This window comes from Condylostylus longicornis, unplaced genomic scaffold, assembly GCF_029603195.1.
Source record: "Condylostylus longicornis isolate FDR11 unplaced genomic scaffold, ASM2960319v2 ptg000135l, whole genome shotgun sequence".
In the NCBI taxonomy this organism is placed as follows: Eukaryota; Metazoa; Arthropoda; class Insecta; order Diptera; family Dolichopodidae; genus Condylostylus; species Condylostylus longicornis.
Window position 1 is genome coordinate 16,339,643 of NW_026578103.1, and position 23,843 is coordinate 16,363,485.

Here is a 23,843-nt window from a genome sequence, read left to right on the forward strand (position 1 = left end):
GAAAATGTATTTTTTTATTTGTACTAAATATACATTTAATATGAAAAGAAAATGTGAATAAATGACACGAGAAACAAAAAAAAATTGTTTTTTTTTTTTTACTTCTTTATTTTATTTTCCTTCTTTCAAATTGACGTCATAACTTCGAATTAGTTATATACATTCATATAAACCATGCACAACTTCTTTTGTATTTTGGTTGAAATTAAAAAAATAATCGATATTGATAACCTTTACTATTTATAAAGTTTTGTTTTCCTTTTCGATTAACTTAAATTTTACTTGAAAAGAAAAATATACTTATGTATGTATAAAATTTTAGGGAATTTTTTTTTGTTTTAATTGATAACTATCAACAAAATCTATGATTTTTTGTGCTTGTATTTGTAGTATAATGTGATTTATATAATATTTGTTTATAATTATATAATCTTATATAATTCAAAAGTTTAAAAATTTATTTATTGTGAAATTTACGATATGAATTTCGCACTAAATGAGTGCTAGTCGTATGCATCTATATTAGACGGGTAATTTTTTTCTCAAATTTTGTTCTTTCACAATGATTTGAATAAAAATTCAAATGTTGAGTAAACAATTGTAGTTCAGGAGAGTGTATAAATAATAGAGAGTGTATGAATAAATACTCTCATATGTATTGGATGTACTAAAGAAGAATAGGCGGTAATAAATAGTTTATATTACAAAATATATTTAATTTTATTGCATTCACTTAATTTTTCAGTTTTTCTTTAATTCCGCAATTATTTTCGTTATTTTATTAATATGAAAATTATTAAATAATTATATGAATCTTTAAAGAAATTCAATATGAAATTTATTTCTTACATTTGAGGCATATTTTACATATTACAGTACAGTTAATGTATGAATTTAAGAGTGAAATTAATCGTAAATTTGACTAGAATTAATCGTAAATTCTACGATTTGTAAAGATAAAATAAAAAAATTGTCAAAAGATATAATCTAATTATGCTTAAATAATGTATAATAAAAAAAAGAATTGAAGAAGTTTATATAACTTTGTGAGCTTTTGGTTTGAGGGTGCAAATTAACGTTTTAAGGGTTTGATATTTTTAAATTTAAGAAATTCACGGAAAAATTATACGGAATAGCAACTTTCAAAGTTTCAACAGAGGTTTTAATTAAAATTGGTTCTACTGTATAATAATAATATTTTGTTGACATTTTATATACAAAAAAAAAAATATTTTTCCATTTATATTGTTATTTTTTTAACGATTTTCCAACGTTTTAATTTTGGTTTTGTATTTTTGTTTTTTTTTTTTTTGTTGGGTTTTTCTGAAAGGAAAGGAACTTTTGCTTATATTGTATGAATGTGTATCATCACACATACATTTTTTTTTGGTCATTTATCGACCAAATAAAGAGTTAATTTTCTTTTTTTATATTTTACTGATTGCTGTTATTTTTATTATTTAAATATGCAGTTTTATATTCAAAATATATTTATTTATGTAACACTCTGACATACGTATATAAATACAGGGTGTCTTAAAAGTTCCCGTACTTTTGGAAACACTAATTTTTCTCGTTATAATTCTGTTTTTTTTTCCAATTTGGTTTCATTATTTGCATTCGTCGTGCAATTTTACCCCACGTAGTACCGGTTAATTGTGCCTATATTTTTTGTTAACCTAGAAATGAATCGCTATAATAAGCGCATTATTATTATAGAATTACACAGGTCAGGTATGAAGATAGCTAAGATTCTAAGGACGACTGGTTACAAAAAATCGTTATGATACCATAAAACGTTACCAGGAGTTGTGGAACACATAGGAGCGTCCCCGTAGCGGCCGTCCTGTCACTATATGAGGGGCTCAGAAGCAGAGTGGCGAAGCCACAATGTGGGTTATGCCACTTTGCTTCTGAAAAATCAGAAAATTTTTAGAAAAGCAAAAGTAATTTTGTGAAAAATAAATAAGAAAAAAACTATTTCGAAACGAGAAACTAATATCACTGATTCTAGAAGATGTACATAACCGATTGCAGCAAAAAAAAAAATTTCTTTATTTGTGGCTTACGCCACTCTGCTTCTGAGACCCTCATATAATCAAATTATATCATGAAATTACCATCGAATAGCGCGTGACCATTGTCAATAATTTTCCAAAGCGCCTTCCTCCATGTATTACTCCGAATTGAGCTAATTTTGAGCACTTGTGGTAAGTTTTTTATTGAATATTTGTTATTACTACCCTAATAAACGTCTCTGGTCAGTTGACAATGTTGATTTCTTAATCAAGAAGATTTCTTAATCTTAATCAATTTAAAAAAAAGTACGGGAACTTTTCAGATACCCTGTATGTATAATTTGTATTTTTTGTATACAAACGTTCAAAAGGATAAAGGGGTTTCTGAGGAGAAAAAGCGGGAAAAATTTTGCTACTAAAAAATTTTAAATATTAAAAAAAAAATAGAAACAAAAACAAAAAATTGAAAATCCGCAATATAAATGAGGTTGTTTTTATCAGGTCCCACTAAAATTTAACAATGTACTTATACTTATTTATAAGAAAAATAAAATAAAACAAAATAATAAGTTTTATGTGTTTATTAATTTTCTCGTTTTTTGTTTTTTTTTTTTTTCTCGATGAAACAATAATGTCGTGGCCAAATAAAAGATGAAATATCGTTTATCAAAAAAAGAATATTTTTTTTATCCCTGAAGTTTAATTAACACTTCATTTCATATTTATTTATTTTGGGTTTTGTTTTTAATTTTTCATTATGGTAACAATAGTGAATTATTAATTTGTTGTTCTTTTTTTTTTAATAAAGAAGTAGTGCGCTTTAATATTTGTAAATGTGTATATATGTATGTATTTGAACTTATAGCTAATATATGTAAAAACAGTATTTTTTTTAATTTTTCTCAAACTAATAAATATTAGAAATAGTTCACATATAACTGAATTTGTTAAAAGAGTTTGTTTTTGTAAAAAAATAAAATATATTGATCAAATTTGATATTTTCCTATACATGTTCTTCTCGACTAATTGAGAGAAGAAAAATGTACAATTTTTGATTCAATTAAGCGAAAAAATCATTATGAAAATGCAGTTTAATTTTAAATAATTTGTGTAATAAAACGAAATTTTTCAACTGTTCAATGTAAAAAATCTATTATAATTAGCACATGACCGACCACAATGGATATTCTCTATTTTAGTGAAAGTAAGTGTCATAATAAAAATGCCTTTCAAAATTTAAGCAAGTTTTTATTTAACATACCTAGAAAAATATAAATTCGGCTTTTAACAGAGTTTCGTTTTGTGCCATCCGAGCTCCTTGAAACGATCACCTGTTTGCTTCGGTAGAAACTCAAATATTAAATTTCAAGGAAATTAGTTGATTACTCCTCCTTATATGCGCAAAAATGTAAAATCGAATTCGAAAAATGTAATATGGAAAAAGCTGATAAATTCATAGCCAAAATGAAATATCAAATATAAAATTTCATAAAAATATTCGATTGAGTTATACTGGGATACACACGTCCTCTTAGAGACTGACAGACCGGAAGCGTAACAACTCTCTAAAAATAGTTTATTTGTGCTTCCCTATCATGGAGAAGTGTGTTTCCATCAAAATCTAATTTTGCAAAATTTGATGCCAACCTCCCTTATAGTATGCAATGCGGTTTGAAATAATAACAAACATATTCTATTGTACTGATAGCATCGAAATATTCTACTTACGTAATCAAATTCAAAATAGTAAATTCGCAAAAAAAAAAAAAACTAAAATTTTAATTTTTTGGTCGATTTTTTATTGAATTTTTGATGTGGTTTAATTTTAATTAAAGGGGATTACAATTAAACGATAAAAGATAGGTATTATCTTTTTAAAAGTGATAGAAATTTGTCTCTTCTTCTTCTTTTCAGCCTCACAGCCCACGATGGGCCAGAAATTTGTTTCTTCTTCTTCTTCTCAGCCTCACAGCCCACGATGGGCCAGAAATTTGTTTCTTCTTCTTCTTCTCAGCCTCACAGCCCAAGATGGGCCAGAAATTTGTTTCTTCTTCTTCTTCTCAGCCTCACAGCCCATGATGGACTAGAAATTTGTTTCTTCTTCTTCTTCTCAGCCTCACAGCCCATGATGGGCTAGAAATTTGTTTCTTCTTCTTCTTCTCAGCCTCACAGCCCACGATGGGCCAGAAATTTGTTTTTTTTTTTTTTTTTGTTTGTTCCATCGACAACGCAAAGCTTATCTACTTCTTTAAGAATAATAGATTTTTCGTTTTTCTAAAATTTTTTACAGCCATATTTTAAATATTACTACAAAATTAGAGCTCAAAACAATTTAACAGATTATAATATAAAAGTAATGCCCTCATACAATAATACATTATTATTCTGTAGTATTATTATTAATTTTAAAGGATGATGTCAGGTCTACTTACATAATAACTAACTAAATTATTACTTACTCTAATTTATTTTTACGAATGAATACCTAAGCCGATATTCGCACAAACAAAAAAAAACTAATTTAAAACTAAAATTTAAAACTATATTAAGTAAATTGTAACTACAATATACATACACATATTAATATTTATTTACAAAAAAAAAAAAACACAAAAAATTTTAGGAAAATACATGCAAAATTTAAGGGAAAAGTAATAACTTTCATGGAAAATATATTTTCTGTAACATACAAATCTTTAATTTACAAGCATTTATGTACACGTATATGTATATACATGTACTTATATAAAATTAAAAAAAAAATAATTAGAAATTTTATGCAAATCAAGTACACACATACATATTATGTATATGCATGTATCTACATAAATGCATAATTATTTACATATACTCATGTATACTTATATAAATTAAATTTAAAAAATAAAGTACTTACATAAATAATAAATTTATAGAAAATTACATATATATATATATATATATATATATATATATATATATATATATATATATATATATATATATATATATATATATATATATATATATATAATATATATAGCTATGTAATGAAAAAAGGAGATTAGAAATGGAAAAAAAAAAGAATAACCCATGAATTCTATTATGCCACAATAAGTATTTTTCTTTTTAAATGTGCGATATGGAATAAGAGCCTAGGGTTGGGTGGGATCGGCATAAATAAATATATGTGTACATTTTTTCCATTTAACACAACATGTAACATTAACATTTGAATTTACATTATTATATAATAATGTAAAAGTAAAAAATTTTGTAAACTAAACTAAAAACAAAAAAAAAGTAATATGTTCTATGTTTTTTTTTTATTTCTCTTTCTTATTATTCTGGTTTTCTATACTTTTTACTCTTTTTTTTTTAACTATTGTAATTTTGGTTTTAGTTTTTTTTTCTTGCTTTTTTTTGCATTTAAAAGAGAAAGAATATACAAATTAATTCATTGAATTTAATTCGTGTCTGGGGCGAAATTATCAAAACGGAAATATTTTCATTGTTTTGTGTGTTTATAAACCTTATAATTTTTATGTATATGTATGTATATTGTATATAGGTACTATATATGTATATGATTTAAAATATACTTACATAATTTATATGAGCAAATTATAATTTGCTAATATGTAAATATGTATGTATGTATGTATATTTCTAAATAATTTCATTATATTATAAAGTATGTTTTGTGCCATTTATAGCTGTATAGGAAATATAGATGGCGTAAAATACGATGTATATTTTTTCTTAACTGTTGTTATTACTTTCAACATTAGTTTTATATTTTTTTAATAATTTGTTCATTATACATTCATGCATTGTTATGTATATGCAAATTTTTGGTATGCAAAAAGATTTAATATGTAATTGATCTATGCATTATTAAGATATTTTTTTGTTGTTGTTGTTATTTATTAACATGCTTTTTTTAATGTTGCAACATATTTTGTATGCTTGCTGCATAAAATTTTATAAATAAATGATATTACACTTAGCTGCATTTTATAAAAATAAAGCATTCATAATTCACAATTTTTTTTTTCGATTAGTTATTTTGCGTTTATTTAAATTTATTATAATCAATAAGATTGAAATTTCTCAAAAAGAAATTTAATTTAAATAGAATTTAAAGAAATTTTGTTATTTACAAAAAATTGCATACATTAAGGCGTATGTTGTTCAAAATACTTAATGATAAATAAAACAATCGAAATTTATACTATTAAAATAAATATTAAAATTCATCATAATTAAAAAATGTAAAATAATAGTGTTGTTCAAGAAGTTGGTAAATATTTGACAAAAGTACGAAGCAAAAAATTTTAGGCAACGGTCGTGCATCTTCTGTTTATTTCGTTTGAACACGGTCTTGTGTGTTGGGAGATACAATTTGTTTATTTTTTTAATACTTATTACTATCAATGAAATGTTCAAAGGAGGTGTTTTCAAAATTATATTTTTTATCTTGTTTCTAATAAAATTGCCATATCTTAGTGACTATAAAAGTAAACTGTATATAGTACTTAATTTATCAATATTTTACTTAATTTATGCTAAGTAATTAAATAGTAATTAAATTAATTTTATGAGCGTTATAAAGAAATTAAATGATTATATTGAAATAAGCAATCATAGAATTTATTTTGTAATGAGAAATTAATACAATATAACCATATGGAATAGCGTAGCAATGTACTGAATTTCCCATATATGTGTTTAATATTTTTGAACAGTGTGATAATATTTAGCTAATAATAGCTAAATATTGTCACACTGTTGTGGTCATCTAAATCTACTATTTTAAAACAGATAACATCTACCATAAACATCTGTTATAAAAACAATTTTTTACATAATACACATACCAATTATAATAAAATCAAAGTATAAGTTTGTATGTGCATAAATTTACAAATGCCTTCTATCAATGCAGTTTTTCCGTTCTATTTTTCAAATAGAATTTTATATACCTCAAGCATAAATGTTCTTATTTTATCTTGTTATTTGTTCTTTTTTAATATAATTTTCTTGATTTTTAGATGTTTCTTGAGCCATTAGATGTTTGGTTAACAACTTCACGACAGAGTGTGCATTGTAATGGTGCATTGACTTCTATCAGCGTGCAGATCTTCGTAAGTAAAGAAAAAATTTGTCAGGCGTCGATCGTAATGGCAAAATTTTCTAACTCTAACAGTATTTTATTGCAAGATAAAGAACGCCAAACTTGCGTTTTTAAGTTTAGTAATAGCTTTGAGCTGTTATGTTTTATGAAATAAATGTGAATTAATTCTTAGAAAATTCAATGATTTCCAAAAATAAATTTTTTAAATGGTTTTGGTTACCATCTTTCTTGCGCATATATAAATCACCCATTTTATCTTACACAATCAAAGTTATAGTCAACTTTTAATAAAGTCAGCCCAAAAGAAATTTCCGTTTAGGAGCATCTGCCTTCTAAGTCGGTTGCAAAAAAGCTCTAAAAGTGCGGTACTATTATTTTCCTTACTAACAAAGATTTATCTTAAAAGAGCAAAGAGCCAAGGTTACCAAAAACAAAAACGAAGATCTACACGTTAGTATATGTCTATGTACAACTATATGAAACACTCTATGTATCATACATAAATATTTAAATGTGATAAGATGTTAATAAACCACTTTAAAATTTGTTTTTTGATTTGTTGCACTTGTACATGTTTTTATAGTAGTAATATTTTGACTATCAGATTAAAATATAATATTAGTCATATTTACAATACACACAAACATACAATGTATATAAATACAAGTTTTATTTGGACGATATTTAAAAAAACATACAAGTTATTCACTATAAACACTCCGATAAATTTCATATTTTGAAAAATTTTAAATTGTAAATCATAATTGAATATTTTGGCAATTAAAAATTAATAATTAAATAGTTAATTAATTGATTCACCCTTATGAAGACTTGCCTTGATGAAGACCAGAAGATAAGTATTTAAACAAAAAATTTCAAACTTAAGATCGTAAAAATACAAATCAAAAATATCGAAATAAAATTCCTCTTTAAATATAGAACATAAAAAATATTAACAAATAAAGTTGGGTCAAACCAATGGTTTGTATTGTAGCACTTTTCCCTTCAACAAGTGAAAATTCTGCTTTTTAATACAGTCTATGTATAACTAACACACTATCACAATTACTTTCATTCTTATACAAAACTATTTCTAGGATTGCATATATTTAGGATGATGCATATATGCAGTCTTTGAAATAAAGCAAAAATTAATATAAAGTGGGGTAAACATAATGCTCGAGTTAAGAAAAATAATTATATTTTTTAATGTCATGGAGTTTACCGTTAACTTTTTGCGTTTATAGAAATTTGAAAAAGCTTGCGGTTTCGGAAATATAGGGTGTCAAAAGTTCAAATTTTACAAATTTCAAGTGTCGATAACTTGAGAGGGGGTGGAGATGGAAAAAAATTTTCTTCTGACGAAATGAACTATTTGTTAATGTTTAAAAGCCCCTAAATTTCAAACTTCTACAAGCTGGGGTCTAGAAGGAAAACGACATCAAAAATTTGGAAAAAAGGATTTTAGATAACGGTAAATTTTAACGACCATTTTGTTTTTCTAAAGTTTGATTATAGTATACCGCGCTAGGGGAAGCAAGCCGCTGCCTTTCTGCGTTTACAAAATTTCAAAAATGCTTAACATATTTATAAGTGTGTGATTTATTTTTGAAAACTATCAAATTACATTAAAATTCCGTACTTCTTTAAATGGTTTTGCTGTTCGATACTTGTGAGGGAACACTTCAGTAAAGTTCGTCTACTCATGGCACTTGGTTATTGGTACTTATTTTAAAGAAATTTTGCAGCTGCTGTAAATATATTTTACGTTATTGAATATAACATACCGATAATTTATTGCTTGCGATTGATATTTTTGTCAAAATATTATTGCATTAGCAGAACTTTATGCTTTATATTGTGGTGAAAATTCAACCAACACAGTATATTTAATTTTTTTTTTTTATTGTGGTCCTTTAATAACCTAAAAATTGAATTCTTATGTAAGCATTTTCTGATCTTTTTGTCGATTAATTAAATTTAAATTTTTATTAAATAATTTTAATTCCCTAGACACAATGTTATATAATATACTTTTTCTCGAATGTCTAATTAATTTGTTTTATAAGTATTTATAATAAAATGGCAATTATGTCGATATATTGTGTATAACAAATCATAATAATATAATAACAAAGTATTTTATAGTTTGTGTAATAAATTTTATTTAGTTAGTATCTTATATTTCATATATATACACATATAAGTATATAATATATAAATATTACAATTATTATGTCTTGTTATAATAATTATATTAACACATAGTGTAATAATATAATATGATATGTATACGAGGGGTCGAAATTCTAATTGTTTATAACACAAAAAAAATATTTATATTAAAATTTTATGAAATAATTTTATAAAAGAATTTTAATAGTCTCAATTAACAGCCTTGCAGAGAATTAAAAGTCTCAATTAACAGTCTTGCAGTCACACTAATAAAAAATACGCCGACAAATTTTCACTCGATTTTTATAGTAAATAAATTTCCATATCGATTCAATATTTTACTTCTATCCTTTTTGAATAAATTCCTTGAATTAAAACTAATATAGCAAGAACAGTTAGAAAAGATATTTAAAAAATTGTTGAGTTTGAAAGGACTTTAAAATTAAAGCTAATTTGTTCCTAAAGCAATACTGAAAACTTTAATGTTACATTTCGTTGAAAAACTTGATTGTTTATTTTTGTTTCGATTAAAAACTTGAAAAAAAAACACTTTTTAATGAATATAAAATTAATATTTTATTATTTTTATTTGTTGCAGTTTTACACACATCAGCGAGTTTAGCGTTAAACGAAAGTTGGGATCCAGATGTAAGGTAAATTTTATTAAATTAATTCAAGGTGATTGAAAATAAAATTTTCAACTCTTTTATTTTAACCAAAAAATCTTATTTGAGAAAAGTAGAAGAAACATGCGTACATACATTACGAGTATTTTTCATATTTTATACGATTTTTTTTCTTGGTAATTTTTCAAATTTGCAATTTAAATCGGGCCACTTATTTTCGATTCATTAAAAAAAAATATATACAAAATATGAATGAAATTCATTATATAATAAATTTATAATTATTCTATAATTATAAGCTGGGTTTATAAGTGTTTAAATAATCTCAATCAACAGTACCCGAACACTCTCAACTTGAGTTATTTGGATTTTTTTCATTATTTTAGTAAAATTTTCTCAAAAATTGTGTTTTCTAAATGTTTAAAATTGTTACTAAATAAGAAAAAATAAATAATGCATAATTTTTTTAGGGATGATATGGAAATGATGTTAAATAAAATAGTTCCAGAAGGTTTGCCATACAGGCATTCATGTGAAGGACCCGATGATATGGTGACTTTTTTTTTATAATTTTCATTCTATTTGAAAAGAAAATATAATAATATAATATCTTTATAATTTTAGCCAGCGCATGTGAAAGCATGCTTTTTAGGCAGCTCATTGACAATCCCAATAACAGATGGTAAATTATCATTAGGCACTTGGCAAGGTGTATGGTTATGTGAGCATCGTGATCATGCTGGTTCTAGAAAATTAGTAATAACATTATCTGGTTGTCCACGTGATTCAGCTCGTAGTCCACTATCACCTGTATCTCCAATCGCTTCTACATCCAGTTAGGGAAGGCCCCGCTCCGCCCGCGATTCTCGGTAATCGCGGGGGAGCGACAATAATGCAGACATCATTTCGTCAACATTAACAACAACAGCCGCAACAAGATCAATAGTTTTATCTTCTGGTGCTAAAGCTCATCATAATTATGTGACTGCAGCATTAACAGCAGCTGCAACAGCAATGACAACCTCTATTTCAGCTAAAAATGATCGTTTATTATTAACAACATTGGCAGCTGCAGCAACAGCCGCTAATACTGGATCATCAATGTTTGTTACAACAGCAACAATTGAACCTCCATCACACGTTCAAACGCCAAGAATTGATGATCGTTTAAATGCTATTAGTGGTGCAATTTGTGATGATGGCTCACCATCTCCATCAACTTCCACAGCTTTAGCTAAGTTTAATAAAATTATTGATGAAACAATGCCGACAACAAATTACTACAACTATTATAATAATTATAATAGTCCAACAACATCATCATTATCTTCGGCATTATTATCAAAACAAATATCATTAGCTGCCGGTCCGTCGTTAATAAAAAGTAGCATTTGTACAGTTCAACCTCGTTTAAGTATAACTACGACTACGACACCTACTATTAATAAAAAATTAGCTAATGACGTAAAACAGTTTGATAGAAAATTTAGCGGTAATATGGAAAATTTATATAATAATACAGATAGTAATTTATCAATAAATTTAAATAAAATTTCAAACGATAATCAAACAAAACGAAATGATGTGCATTATTTGTTGAAACAATTAAATAGTTTTAGTGATATAGAAGAAATAGCAATTGTTGATATAAAAAATACTAATATATCTAATGCATCTATGTTGTCAAATACATTACCGTTAACAACAATAGCGCAACAAAAAACGCCATCGATATCATCGTCATCATTATTATTAAAAACACCAACAATACAGGCTATACCATCATCATCAACTTCTGTAACAACTTCAAAAATAGTTAAAAAAACACCATCCACATCCTCTTTATCATCAATTTCATCATCATCGGTTGTATCACAACCAACTACAACTACAATTAAACCACAAAAGTTACAAACACAAAAACAACCACAGTTACTACCGCAATCTATTACAACAGAAGCAACAGTAACAACACCATCAAAATTAGAAGAAATCAAGACTACTATAACAACTACTACAACTAATAAAGCCGATAAGCAAAAATTCAAATACCCAACCTATAGGCAAAAATCAACAATTAAGTCCTGCCATAATTCTAGTAAACAAAAAACAGTTTTTGAAATTGAGTTAAGTTCAAGTAGCTCCTGTAAGGAACCTATAACTACTATTACAACGACAACCACAACCACAACTACATGCGCAGCTGCCGATATAACGACACCAACATCCGTGCTATCACCAACCACAACAACTAATCAAAAACAACAGACACAAATTACCACTGCCACAACATCACCACATTATGGTGGAGGCTCAGAAAAGCATAAATCAGTTCATGGCCATCATCATAGCCATGAATTTCGTTATACAACAACAAGTAGTTTTACAAAAAAACAACAACAGCATCGTTCAACGGGCGGCTCTGGAGGTGAAAGTCCGACAACTACAAAACCCCAACCTCCAGGTGCAGTAACTACTGTTGTTTATAGCACTACAACACGTATGTCAGGTGATGTAATACAAACTGAAATATTAAGATGTTGTGATAGTCCAACAACAAGTAGCGGTAGTAGTAGTAATGCAACAACAGCAAGTAATAATAGTTTAAATAAACGTTCAAAATCTCATTCAAAGAATACTGGTGCTAGTGCAGGATTCCAACAAGGTATCACCACATCAATTTCTATTAGCAACAGTTATATGATACAAGATGAAACAACTAAAACATCATCATTTTTCAAATGTTGTTACACACCATTAGACCGTTGGCGCGAACGTCGTAACTCAAATTCAGCTGCAGCTGCGGCGGCCGCTGCTGCTACTGCAGCTGCCACAGTCACGGCTTCATCATCAACATCATCAGCTTCTAATGGTGCTAATAATGTAGTTAATATAGGTACAACAACATGTGCAACAACAAATGTTGCCACAACTGTGGTTAATTCAAGTCCAACAATTGTTGTTACAAGCCAGTCTAACATGACAACAATATTAAGTGGAAATGGTTCTGTAGCTACAACAACTACAGTAGCTGGTAATAGTAATTATAGTAATAATAATAGTAATAATGGAACGGGTAATAATAGTAATAATAGTAGTAATAGTAGCAGTGCAACGGTAGCATCTGCGACTAATAAAAATATTAGTAATTTATCTGCGCATGGAGATGCAGTTTGACAACATTAATGAAAATTTAAATAATAATATAATAGGTTTTCGGTAATTAATTAATTATTTCAGAATAATTTTTATTTTACGATTTTGTCTTTAATTTTTTCGTTTATATTTTATTTTTTAAGAAATTGAATTTAATCATAAGATTTTATATGACAAAATAATTAACATTGTAATTTAATTTTATAGAATCAATATGAATTAAATATAAAACTTTTTTTTTATGGGTCAAAAAAGCAGATTTAGATTTTAAGTATAATTCTAACAAAAAAAAAAAATTTGAGAATAAAAGTGAGAGAAGTTATATGGTACGTAGGGAATAAAATATTACAATATGTATAAAATAATATTATAGAACAGCTATAATTTATATAAAAACATGAAAATGAAAACTGTAACGAATTATGATATTAGTAATAACGTTAAATAAGAAAATGTATGAACCTTTAATATTGTTAAAGTTTATGAAACATTTAATTATTTTTTAATTAATATTCGATTGTTTAATCTATTATTTTTGTTTTATATAAATGGTTTAACCACGATTAACCCAAAGTCGGGCACCTGTTACTTTGTTTAGTTTGAAGAAACAAAAAACTATCAAAATTCAAACAATATTATTGAAAATATTCAAAGCTTATGATGTAGGAACAGCAATAGTGTGTATTTAAATTAAAATATCGAAAATATTTGTAAAAACTATAAATTTAATTGGAATTTTTAGGGTCCAGAAATTTTATATGTATATGCATATATATAAATTTCATATCATTTTCTTAAAGAATTTATTGAAATTATTTCTTTTCAATTAATTGCAATAATTGAACTTTTAAAATAATTAACAATAAATATTTATGAATATGTCAAAATTAAGTTTGTTGCTAATAATATTTTCGTTATTAGAGGTGAAATATTTAATTTCTTTGCTACTAAAGTTTATTATTATTTAAATAAAATTATTAAAATAAAATTAAATCATAATATCATAATTTAGCACTGAACAAAAGCAGTTGATTTTAAACCGTTCACATTTAATAAAGCACATTTTACATAAATTTTTTAATAATTGCTTTGATTATAGGAAAAATTATATTTTTATGTTTCATTTATTTTTATTTTATTGCATTTTGAATTTGCACGTTAATGTTTAAGTCTTCATATAATGTACATCTTATATGCAATTTAAATAATGTTACTTATTTTTATTTAATTAATGTTATGTAAAATATAAAATAATACAACTTTAAAAAAAAAATAATATAAGTTTCATATTTAAACTAAATATAAGTTTATCAAATTGAAAAGCACAAGATAGCAAAATAAAAAAAAATAGATTTATAATAATATTTCAATATTGAAAATTGTTTCTCATGAAACTTATTAAAATATTTTTAGTGGATAATTATTTTTCCACATATGTATCATTTATATATACACATTATATTAAAAGTGTCGATTATAAAAAAAATAACTATTGCTGTCCTAAATTTTTTCGTCATGTAAGACTTCACATCTAAGATTTATTCTTTAGAACAGGACATTGAAAATATTAGATCGCTATTACGATCTAATTTTAATTTAGTATATAATTTTAAACTGAAGTAAATAATTTTAATATTATTAAAATATTATTCATAAGCATCATTAATAACGAAATATGATATGATCTTTTATATAATAGCATATTACTCCGGCTTTGTTAATTTAAAAATTTTCGTTTTGTTATTTCTTTTTTATTTGTATGTCTTACCTTTTATACACCATTTATTGAATTTTTAAATATTACTATTATTATTTTTCTGTTTTTGTTTCCAAGTTGAAATTGTTAAACATTTATAAGGGTTGATATTCAGAGCTTTATATTAGATTTTTCATTTAAATATAATAATTTTCGATTGATTCTCACAAATTTAGTGAAACGCGTTTCTATTTTAAAAGCTTACAATGAATTTTTTGAATAGCGGGATTTACTCATTTCTAAAGCATTTCCGTTTCCTTTGGTTTTTGTTTAATTTATAAAAAAAGCTTCAGTTGAAAATCAACTCTTAATATAAGATGAATATTTTAATTTTTCAGAGTGAAAAATTAAAATACATAAATATTATTTAAAAAATACTACTTGAAAATAGAAAGTAAAGAAAAAACTTAAAAAATTAACATAAAAAATTATAAAATTTAAAAAAAAAGTGAAGTTGAATAAAAAAAAAAATCAAAATAAACAAAAAGCATTTTCTTTATTTGTTTCGTTATTTTTTTATTACATTTTCAGTTTTTCTTCCTCAACTAGTTTTTAGCAAAAGAAAAAAATATATATGTATAAATGTATTTATAAATTATAAGTGTATACGTATAAATTTTTTTGCAAGCATTCTGTTCAAAAGACATATATATTTTACACATGCAGCCTTATGTTTTTTTGTATTATTTTAATATCTTGATAATTTGCTTTAACTGTAAATAACATGGAAAAAGAATTTTAAGGAATTGTAAATATTACATAATAATTTAAATAAGTTTAAATAAATTAAATAAGAAAATTGTGAACACAACAAAAAAAAACAAAAGCAAACCAAGAGTTTAGTGAATATTGTTGAGCACCAAGTCCTTTGAATATGTATGAATGTAACGTATGTTCTAATTTTATGCAATCACTATAATGTAAATCTATATAAATAATAATATATATTTAAATAAATATAAAGTTCCTGAGATGCAATCAGTCCAATTTAACTTTTGCAGTAACAAAATTTTATATAAATAGTATCAGCATATAAAAATTATAATATAAAATTATATTTTATATTAATTTTTTGTGTTAGTTTTTAACTTTGATGAGAAAAAAACCGCTTAATAGTAATTTGAAATAGTTGTTAATAATTTAATTTTAAAATATTTGATTGGTTAAAATTTATTCGAAATATAAACCAGTATCATATCATAATAATAAAAAAACTATAAATTTTCTTATTTTGTTTTCGTTTTTTGTAATTTGTTATTCCAATATTCAAAAGCAAAATTGTGAGAAGGAATTTATAATCAAATTTATTTTCAAACTCCATTCAATACTTAGTACACAACTGGTTTAAATAAAGTTCACTAAGAGTTTGGATATGATAAATGGTATAAAAATAAAATATAAAGATAAGTGCAGAAAATTTTTGTATTTCACATTTTTTTTTTTTTTGCTATTTTCATTTTAATTTCCGAATAAATAAACAATTATTGCGAATTATTTTTAAATGTTTAAATTTGAATTATATAGTGCGTTAATTGAATCCTGCCTGGTTCCTAGGTAAATATTACGAAAAAAATAAGTTTAAAAAGAATTCAAAATTAGAAAACATATATTTTTAGTCTTCGAAGTAATGTAAGAGATATTAATAAGAAATTTGTGTACATAATATGAGTAAAAAATATATTTGTATATATTCGAATAATATTTAAATTAATTGATTTGGTGCTCAAAGCTATTATAATTTTAAACGTCTTAATTAAATATAACAACATCTTTATATTTTCTCATAGTACATATTTTATAAAATCAACTAATGTTATATATTTATGTTTTTACTTTATTTAAATAGATTATTAATTTTCGTTTAAAAAAACCCATTTTAAATCACAAAATTAATTTTAATTTTTTTAAACTAAAATATGTAAATCAAATGAAATATTTTTCGATATTTAAATTAGAGGTTCTATCAAAATTCTTTATTATGATTTATAAAATAATACGCGCAACATTCTTTTAATGATGTGTTTTTTTTAAAAAATGATTAAAATTATTTTAACTTATTTCATGTATTAAAATCATTTGTATGAAATTGATATTTTTTGTACTAAGGAAATTGCGTACATTTCTTTTACAGAATTGTTACAAATTTTAATCATTGTTACAAATTTTCTGCTTAAAATATATCAATTAAAATTTATATTATAAGTTTTTTTTTAAAATGAACGTATTTAAAGAAATAAATTTTACTTAAAAGTTTAAAATAAATTTGTTTATATAGAAAATTTAGTTAAAGCCTATGTTTTTGAAATTTTATTTGATGAATAAAATGTTGATCTTTGTATTAAGGTTGACTTTTTTTCAATACTATTTATTAACACATTTTATATACTACTGCATGCTTTATTATATTTATTATATTACACATAATTTCTCTTATATACAATATTTTGTTACATACTATGTATAATGATGTTTATTTTATAATCTGCCTTTTTTTGATATTTTAAGTTACTATTAAAAAAACAATGTTCTACTCTACCATTCTTTTGTTTTGCTTAAAATCAATTTAAAAAAAAGATGAAAAATTAAGATAAGTAGTAAAATTAAAACTATCACCAATAAACTAATAAACTAAAATATGTCACAGTTGCAATATTTCAAATATTTATTGAAATTTTAAAAACAAAAGTTCGTACCTAATTAAAAAAAATTTTTAACAATTAACAAGTTATTATTGTAATATTTAACAGAAAAAAAAAAGTTTTTCAAATAAAAACTTTTTGAAACAAATAGAAAATTATTAAAACTTAATGATTCCCTGTGTCTTTATTTTTTTTTTGTTAAATAGTTATTATTAAATAATTAAAAATTGTTTTAAATCTATTATTGTAGAAAAATTTACAAATTAATCATTTTTGCATAATGACCAAAAACAAAAAACCAAAAAAAAAAAAGAAAATTTTCTACGCTTTAAGTAATTTAACTATACATTTACCTTTTGTAAATTAATTTCCAAATAACCTACTTAAAAAAATATTGATGTAATGTTAAACATTCGTTTGGAAAAAAGCAAAAATAATTATTTAATTTTAATTTCTTACAAAAGTTTCAACAATAACAACTATTTATTTTCTTTTAATTTATTGTACATAAAGGTTATAAGTATTTATAAGTGTAATAGTATTTATACAATTTATTGAAAGTTTTGTTTTTGGTAATATTTTAAATTCCAACAATACTAAGTATATTAAAAGTTAATTTATTTATACAACAACTACATATTTTTTGTTTTATTTTATTAAATTAAATTTATTATGACACAATAAATTGTCAAAAATATTGTTAATTATATAAAATAAAAAAATATTCATATATTATGAAAATTGAAAAATGAAAAATATAATATGTTGAAATAAAATTTGTTATTTATTCGTTAAAAATATTTCAATAATTATTATAAAAAGAAATAAATTATATAAGTACATATTAAATAATAATCTTTTGTTATCACAAAAAAAAAAAACAAAATGAGAAACTCTGTTAATTGAAAAGTAAACCTGATAGTGAAAAACAAACCAATAAAAAAAATTTCATTAATATTTAATTTTAAATTTCTATTTTTTTTTAATAATTTTTGTATATCTACACATTAAATATCTAAAGTACGATAAATGATTTCGTTAAAAAATATATTTTATTAAAATTGATAAATTGACTAAAAATTAAATAAAAACAATCACACATAATTAACAAGATTTAGAATATTATAATTTATTTCACTTGAACGTTATTAATATTATATAGTCAATTTTTTTTATTTTACTCAGTCTTTATTTTAGAAAAAAATTCACTTATGAAAGTTAACAAAAAAACACGACTATGAAAGAAGTGAAACTTATTTCGACCCAAAGTTTTTCGACACAAAACTTATTAGATTTAATGTTAGATATTCAATGGTTCTTGTTATTTATATTCTTTTGATTACATTTTTATTGTTATTTAGATTTAAAAAAAATAAATTCTTTAATTTAAATATTTTTTTTTAATATGAGTAACACTAGAAATTTGTTTTTATTATCAATTCTACTAAAGTATAAAATTGATTTTTCTTACAGTAATTATTTTTTGTGTCGAAATAATTAACTACTTTTCTGTACATTTTTGAATATTGTTAAAGAATCTGCTATAATAATTTTTTGTTAATTCAATTATAAAAACGAATTATATACACATTTTTTATTTTTTATAATTATTATTAAGTTTCGATAATATTGAAATTTTGAAAATACAAAAAAAAGTAGGATAATTTAAAATAAAAAAAAAAAAAACATAAAATTTAAAAAAAAAGTAATAAATATAAAATTAAAAAAAGACAATTTTTATATTTAGTGATTTAATTTTTAGACTTTGTTATTATTTCTTTTGAATTTTTGAATAGAATATTAAAATTGAAACTTTCATTTTGAAAGATTTTGTAACACTGTATAAAATGAAAAGTAAAATTGTAATAAAAATATTAAAAATTAAAAATACTTAGGTACATTTTTTGATATGTGATGATTCGTGAAATTTAATTATAATATAAATATATATATATATATATATTAAATACTTTAAAGTAAAAAAAAAGAGTATAAAAATAAAAAAAAAAAGAAAGCAAACAATAACTATAAAAATTTTTCATTATTAAAAAGAAAACATTACGTTCATTATGTAAAATTTATAGATCTTATAAATATATTAATAAAATTAAAAAGAAACAAAATGAAAAAAACATTTCACTTAAAATAAAAAAAAAAATGCAAAAATGACGTAAATTTAAGTTTAAATCAAATTTACGAAAACCAAAAATGCGATGAAATTTTTAGTAAACATTTAAAATAGTAAATACAACAAAAAAAAAAGAAAAAATTGAAAAATAAATTTAAACATTATATAAGAAACTGTCTACTTTGCACAAATCAATAAATATATATTAAAAATTGTAAAAGAAATACAAAAAAAAAATATTTACCTAAATCATAAAATAAAAAAAATATTACTTAATTAATTACTTTTTGTCGAAAAAAAAATAGATAATTACTTCATAATTGCATTATTTAAAAAACAAACCAAAAGAATATGAAAATAAACTAATTGTATAAATAAAAACAAAAAAAAAAACAAATGTAACTTTTCGTTTTTGTAGAACTTAAGAGAAAAAGCTAATTAGGAAATTAAAATAAAAGAATTTAATTAAAAGTTATAAAAAAATATAAAAAATCCTGTAAAAAAATAATAAAAATGTTTAAACAATGATATATTTTATTAAAATTGTTATGTTTTATTTTTTAATTATGATTTGATTTTATTTTGAAAAAAAATTAATTATATTAATCAAAATGGAAAAATAAGAAACAAAAAGAAGTATACATAAATTAAAAATTTATATAAGAAAATAATGAAGCAAGCATTTCATAAAAAGAATTTTCACGATGAAAATTTCAACAAATAAAAAATTTAACAAATTAATAACATAAGCAAAAAAACGTACATATGTGTAATGATGTATATATTTATATACATACATTTATAAATATATTTCAATATGTGCACATGCATGTATAATATACAAAAATATACGCATATATATTATATATCGTATATTTATTATTATACACATATTTAATAAGCATTGGAATTAAAAAGAAAAGTAAAGTTAATATTTTAAATGTTTAAAAAAAAAAAAAGAAATTATTGACACTGATGTAAAAAAGCGACAAAAGTTAAATAAAAAAAAAATAGAAAATTTTAAGAGCCCTTACTCTGATCCACATTGCCTATATGTGTACATTCTTAAGTATATACGTATATACGTATATACATATATACGTATTCGTAAATTTATTCATATGCATTTTTTGTTTTTTTTTTTATTATAGAAAAGCTCAAAAATAATTATTATAACAAAATTGATAAAGAAATGATAATAGAAAAGGCTTAACTATTATTATATATAAATTTAAATTTATTTTAATTAAATATACCTTTATTTTTTCTTTGACTTTAATATCACGCCATACTTTTAAATAATATTCGATTTGAAAATAAAAGAAAAAAAAAACACGTTAAAAAAATAATGCGAAATAAAATAATTGAACAAATAATGGTAAAGTAAAAGTTTGCAAATTTCCAAAAAAAAAAAAAAACGAGGCGAAAAATCATTAAAAAAAAATAAAATTCAGAATTTTAAAACACTATTTTTAATATATGCAAAAATAATAATTAAATTAACAACTTTCAAAGAGAAACACACATTTAACTTAAAAAATTTCACAATCACTTCTAAACATAGTAAGTTAAAATAAACAAAATTAAGAAACAAAAAAAAAAAAATTAAAAAATAAAAAAAAAACAGAAATACCATATTTTACTACCATAAATATTAAATTTTATAATATTAAAAAAATTTTCATCATTTATATTATAATTTCCTTTTATTAAAACCCAAAATTATTATTCAAAGTATTCAATTCTTGTTCAATTCTTGAGCTAATAAAGTATAAGAGTTATTTATTTATAGCGATTGTAAAAAGTAATTCGTTATATTTTATATAATTAATTTTTTAATTTAATAATGTTTAATTTTTTACAAGTTCTAATTACTGTTAGTATTAGAATTAAATAATATATATTAAATAAATTACATATGTAATTCACTTTGTTATTTTTATTTCAAATATTATTTATAATGTAGATTACATTTTATTACAATATTTAATATATAATTGTTAAATTAGATTATTCAATATTTTTTTTTACCTTCTTTCTATCTTGGTTATTATTCATTTTTCCCATATACAAAACATACATCCATAGGTTCTTTAATTTTTTTTTTTTGTTAATGGAATTGTTATATAAAATGGTATGCTAATTTTTAATTTATATTTTTCCATATTTTTATGCTGACTAATAAAATATTAATGATAGGAAAAAAGATTCGTTCTTAAAAATTTAAAAAAATCAAAAGCAAAAAAAAAAAAAAAAGATTAATGAATAAATTAAAAAAGAAACACAAAAATCAATAAAAAGACAAATTTTAAAAAATAAAAATATTTTAATTATATTTTTTATTAAAATAATAAACTCATTCTGTAGAAGCTTTCACCATAAACAGCTTAAAATTTTCAAACAAATATTTATACTTAATATGTGTACGTTTATACATATATATATAATAGAAAAAAAACACTGCCTTAATAGTATTTTTTTAGAAGAAAAAAAAAAGATTTTTATGTTGTTTATTTAGTGAGCTTATTATAAATATATAAATATTATAAAAAAAAATTTCATTAAAATTAGAGTATTTCGAATATAATGTAAAAAAAAAAAAACAAAATTATAAATATAAAAATAGATAAAAATTGTAAATACAAACAAAAAAAAAAGATAATCTTAGTTTTATAAAAATAATTTAGACATTAAAATCGGTTATAAAAATTTTATTGCAAGAATATCAATCTTTTAAAAATTCTTAATTAGTTTTTATAGTTACATCCGTCGTTTTTATTTTTTTTTTTTTCATTCTATTTTATTTTTATCAATTTATAACTATTATCAAAATTCCAAAAAATCTATATAAAATTAATCTCTATTAAAAAAATACTTTTATTACTTACTTTTATTAATATTTGAATTTCAAATATTTGAAATAATTAGATTTCATTTTGCATTATGTTCAAAATACATAAGTCTTTAACAATATGACATAGAACAAATATTTATTTAATTAAATTTGAACAGTAAATAGATAAAAAATTATTACTATTTATTGCATTTTAAAGTTATGACTAAAATATAAAAATTTATTTATGTACTAAATATTCAAATCAAAATTTTCATATTATTAAATACATAAAGACTTAATATCATAATTGAATTTTTCGAAAATCTTAAAATGCAATCATATTTACTAAAACAAAATAAAATATTTAAATAGTAAATCGCATAATAAAATTTAATTTACAATTTGAAATTGCTCAATTTGAAAAATGTTAAACATTTGAAAATTTTATTATCAAAAAAAAAAAAAAAGTAAATGATAAAAATTTAATTAAATTGAAAGAAATAATAAATAATAATAATAATTAGTTTATTGTTGTAATTAATATTTTTTGTTTAGTTTTAATATTAATTTAGTATAATTTATAATTTTATTAATTTAATATTTAATACACCTATTTTGTAGTAACACAGTTTTAATTATAACATTAATGAGTTAATGATTAATGTAAATTAGTTTAATTTTTCTTTTATTATGAATATAAATTAGTTTTGTAATTTTGTTGGCCCTTTTGAAAAAAATTTCAATACCGGATGTATATATAAAAACATAATAAATAATGTATTATAAATTTTAATCCATTATTAAAAATAAATAAAGCACATTTAAATTTGTTCTATTTTTTTATTCTTCATGCATGTAAAGCTAACCATTTTATATACATACATAAAACAAAATTTTTTTCATATTTGTTTTTTTCAATTGCCACCGAACTTGAAAGTGCAATTGAAATTTTATTGTTAGTTGATTTAAAAAAAAAAAAAAATCAAAAATATTACATTAATTTTATTTATTTAGAATATTTTCTTTCATCATTCTTCATCTTCTTGTAAATTACATTATTTTTGTAAATATTGTAATCAAATCAACCTAAAAAAAGCTAATAATATAAAAATTTACATTTGAAAAGTAAAAAAAAAAAAGAAAAATTAAAAAAAAAAGAAGAAAACAAAATATTGACTTAACGCTATTAAAAAAAAACGCAAAAAAAAAAATTAGCAACAACAAAAAATTATGCCGCCGTTTTATTACAAGACAACCAAAATTTAAATGCAATTTTAGAAAGCGATAACAACAAATAAATAAATAATTAAATAAATAGTTCATTTATATACTATACAATAAAAAATATTAAAATGGAAAAAAAAAGAAAAATAAATAAACCCTTGTATGAAA

General features: G+C 22.1%; 2 protein-coding genes across 2 annotated transcripts in view; both read left to right on the forward strand.

Annotated features, from left to right (window-relative positions):
• The window catches only part of LOC129615030 (UPF0047 protein YjbQ), a 46,737-nt gene extending 35,800 nt beyond the window's left edge, over nt 1–10,937 (forward strand). The window contains exons 2-4 of the mRNA XM_055530075.1: nt 9,909–9,963; nt 10,407–10,488; nt 10,561–10,937. Of these exons, the coding sequence (XP_055386050.1) occupies nt 9,909–9,963; nt 10,407–10,488; nt 10,561–10,776 (353 nt within the window). The 3' untranslated portion in view covers nt 10,777–10,937. The remainder of the gene's footprint in view (nt 1–9,908; nt 9,964–10,406; nt 10,489–10,560) is intronic.
• A 3-nt stretch (nt 10,938–10,940) lies between these two features.
• Nucleotides 10,941–14,418, forward strand: LOC129615029 (mucin-5AC-like). The gene has a single exon (XM_055530073.1). It carries the CDS (start codon nt 10,951–10,953, stop codon nt 13,111–13,113), a length of 2,163 nt encoding a protein of 720 aa, XP_055386048.1. The 5' UTR covers nt 10,941–10,950; the 3' UTR covers nt 13,114–14,418.
• Nucleotides 14,419–23,843: the final 9,425 nt, after the last annotated feature.

What these genes read in the sequence shown, in the direction of transcription:
- LOC129615029 (XM_055530073.1), top strand. Translation starts at nt 10,951, where the DNA reads ATGACAACCTCTATTTCAGCTAAAAATGATCGTTTATTATTAACAACA.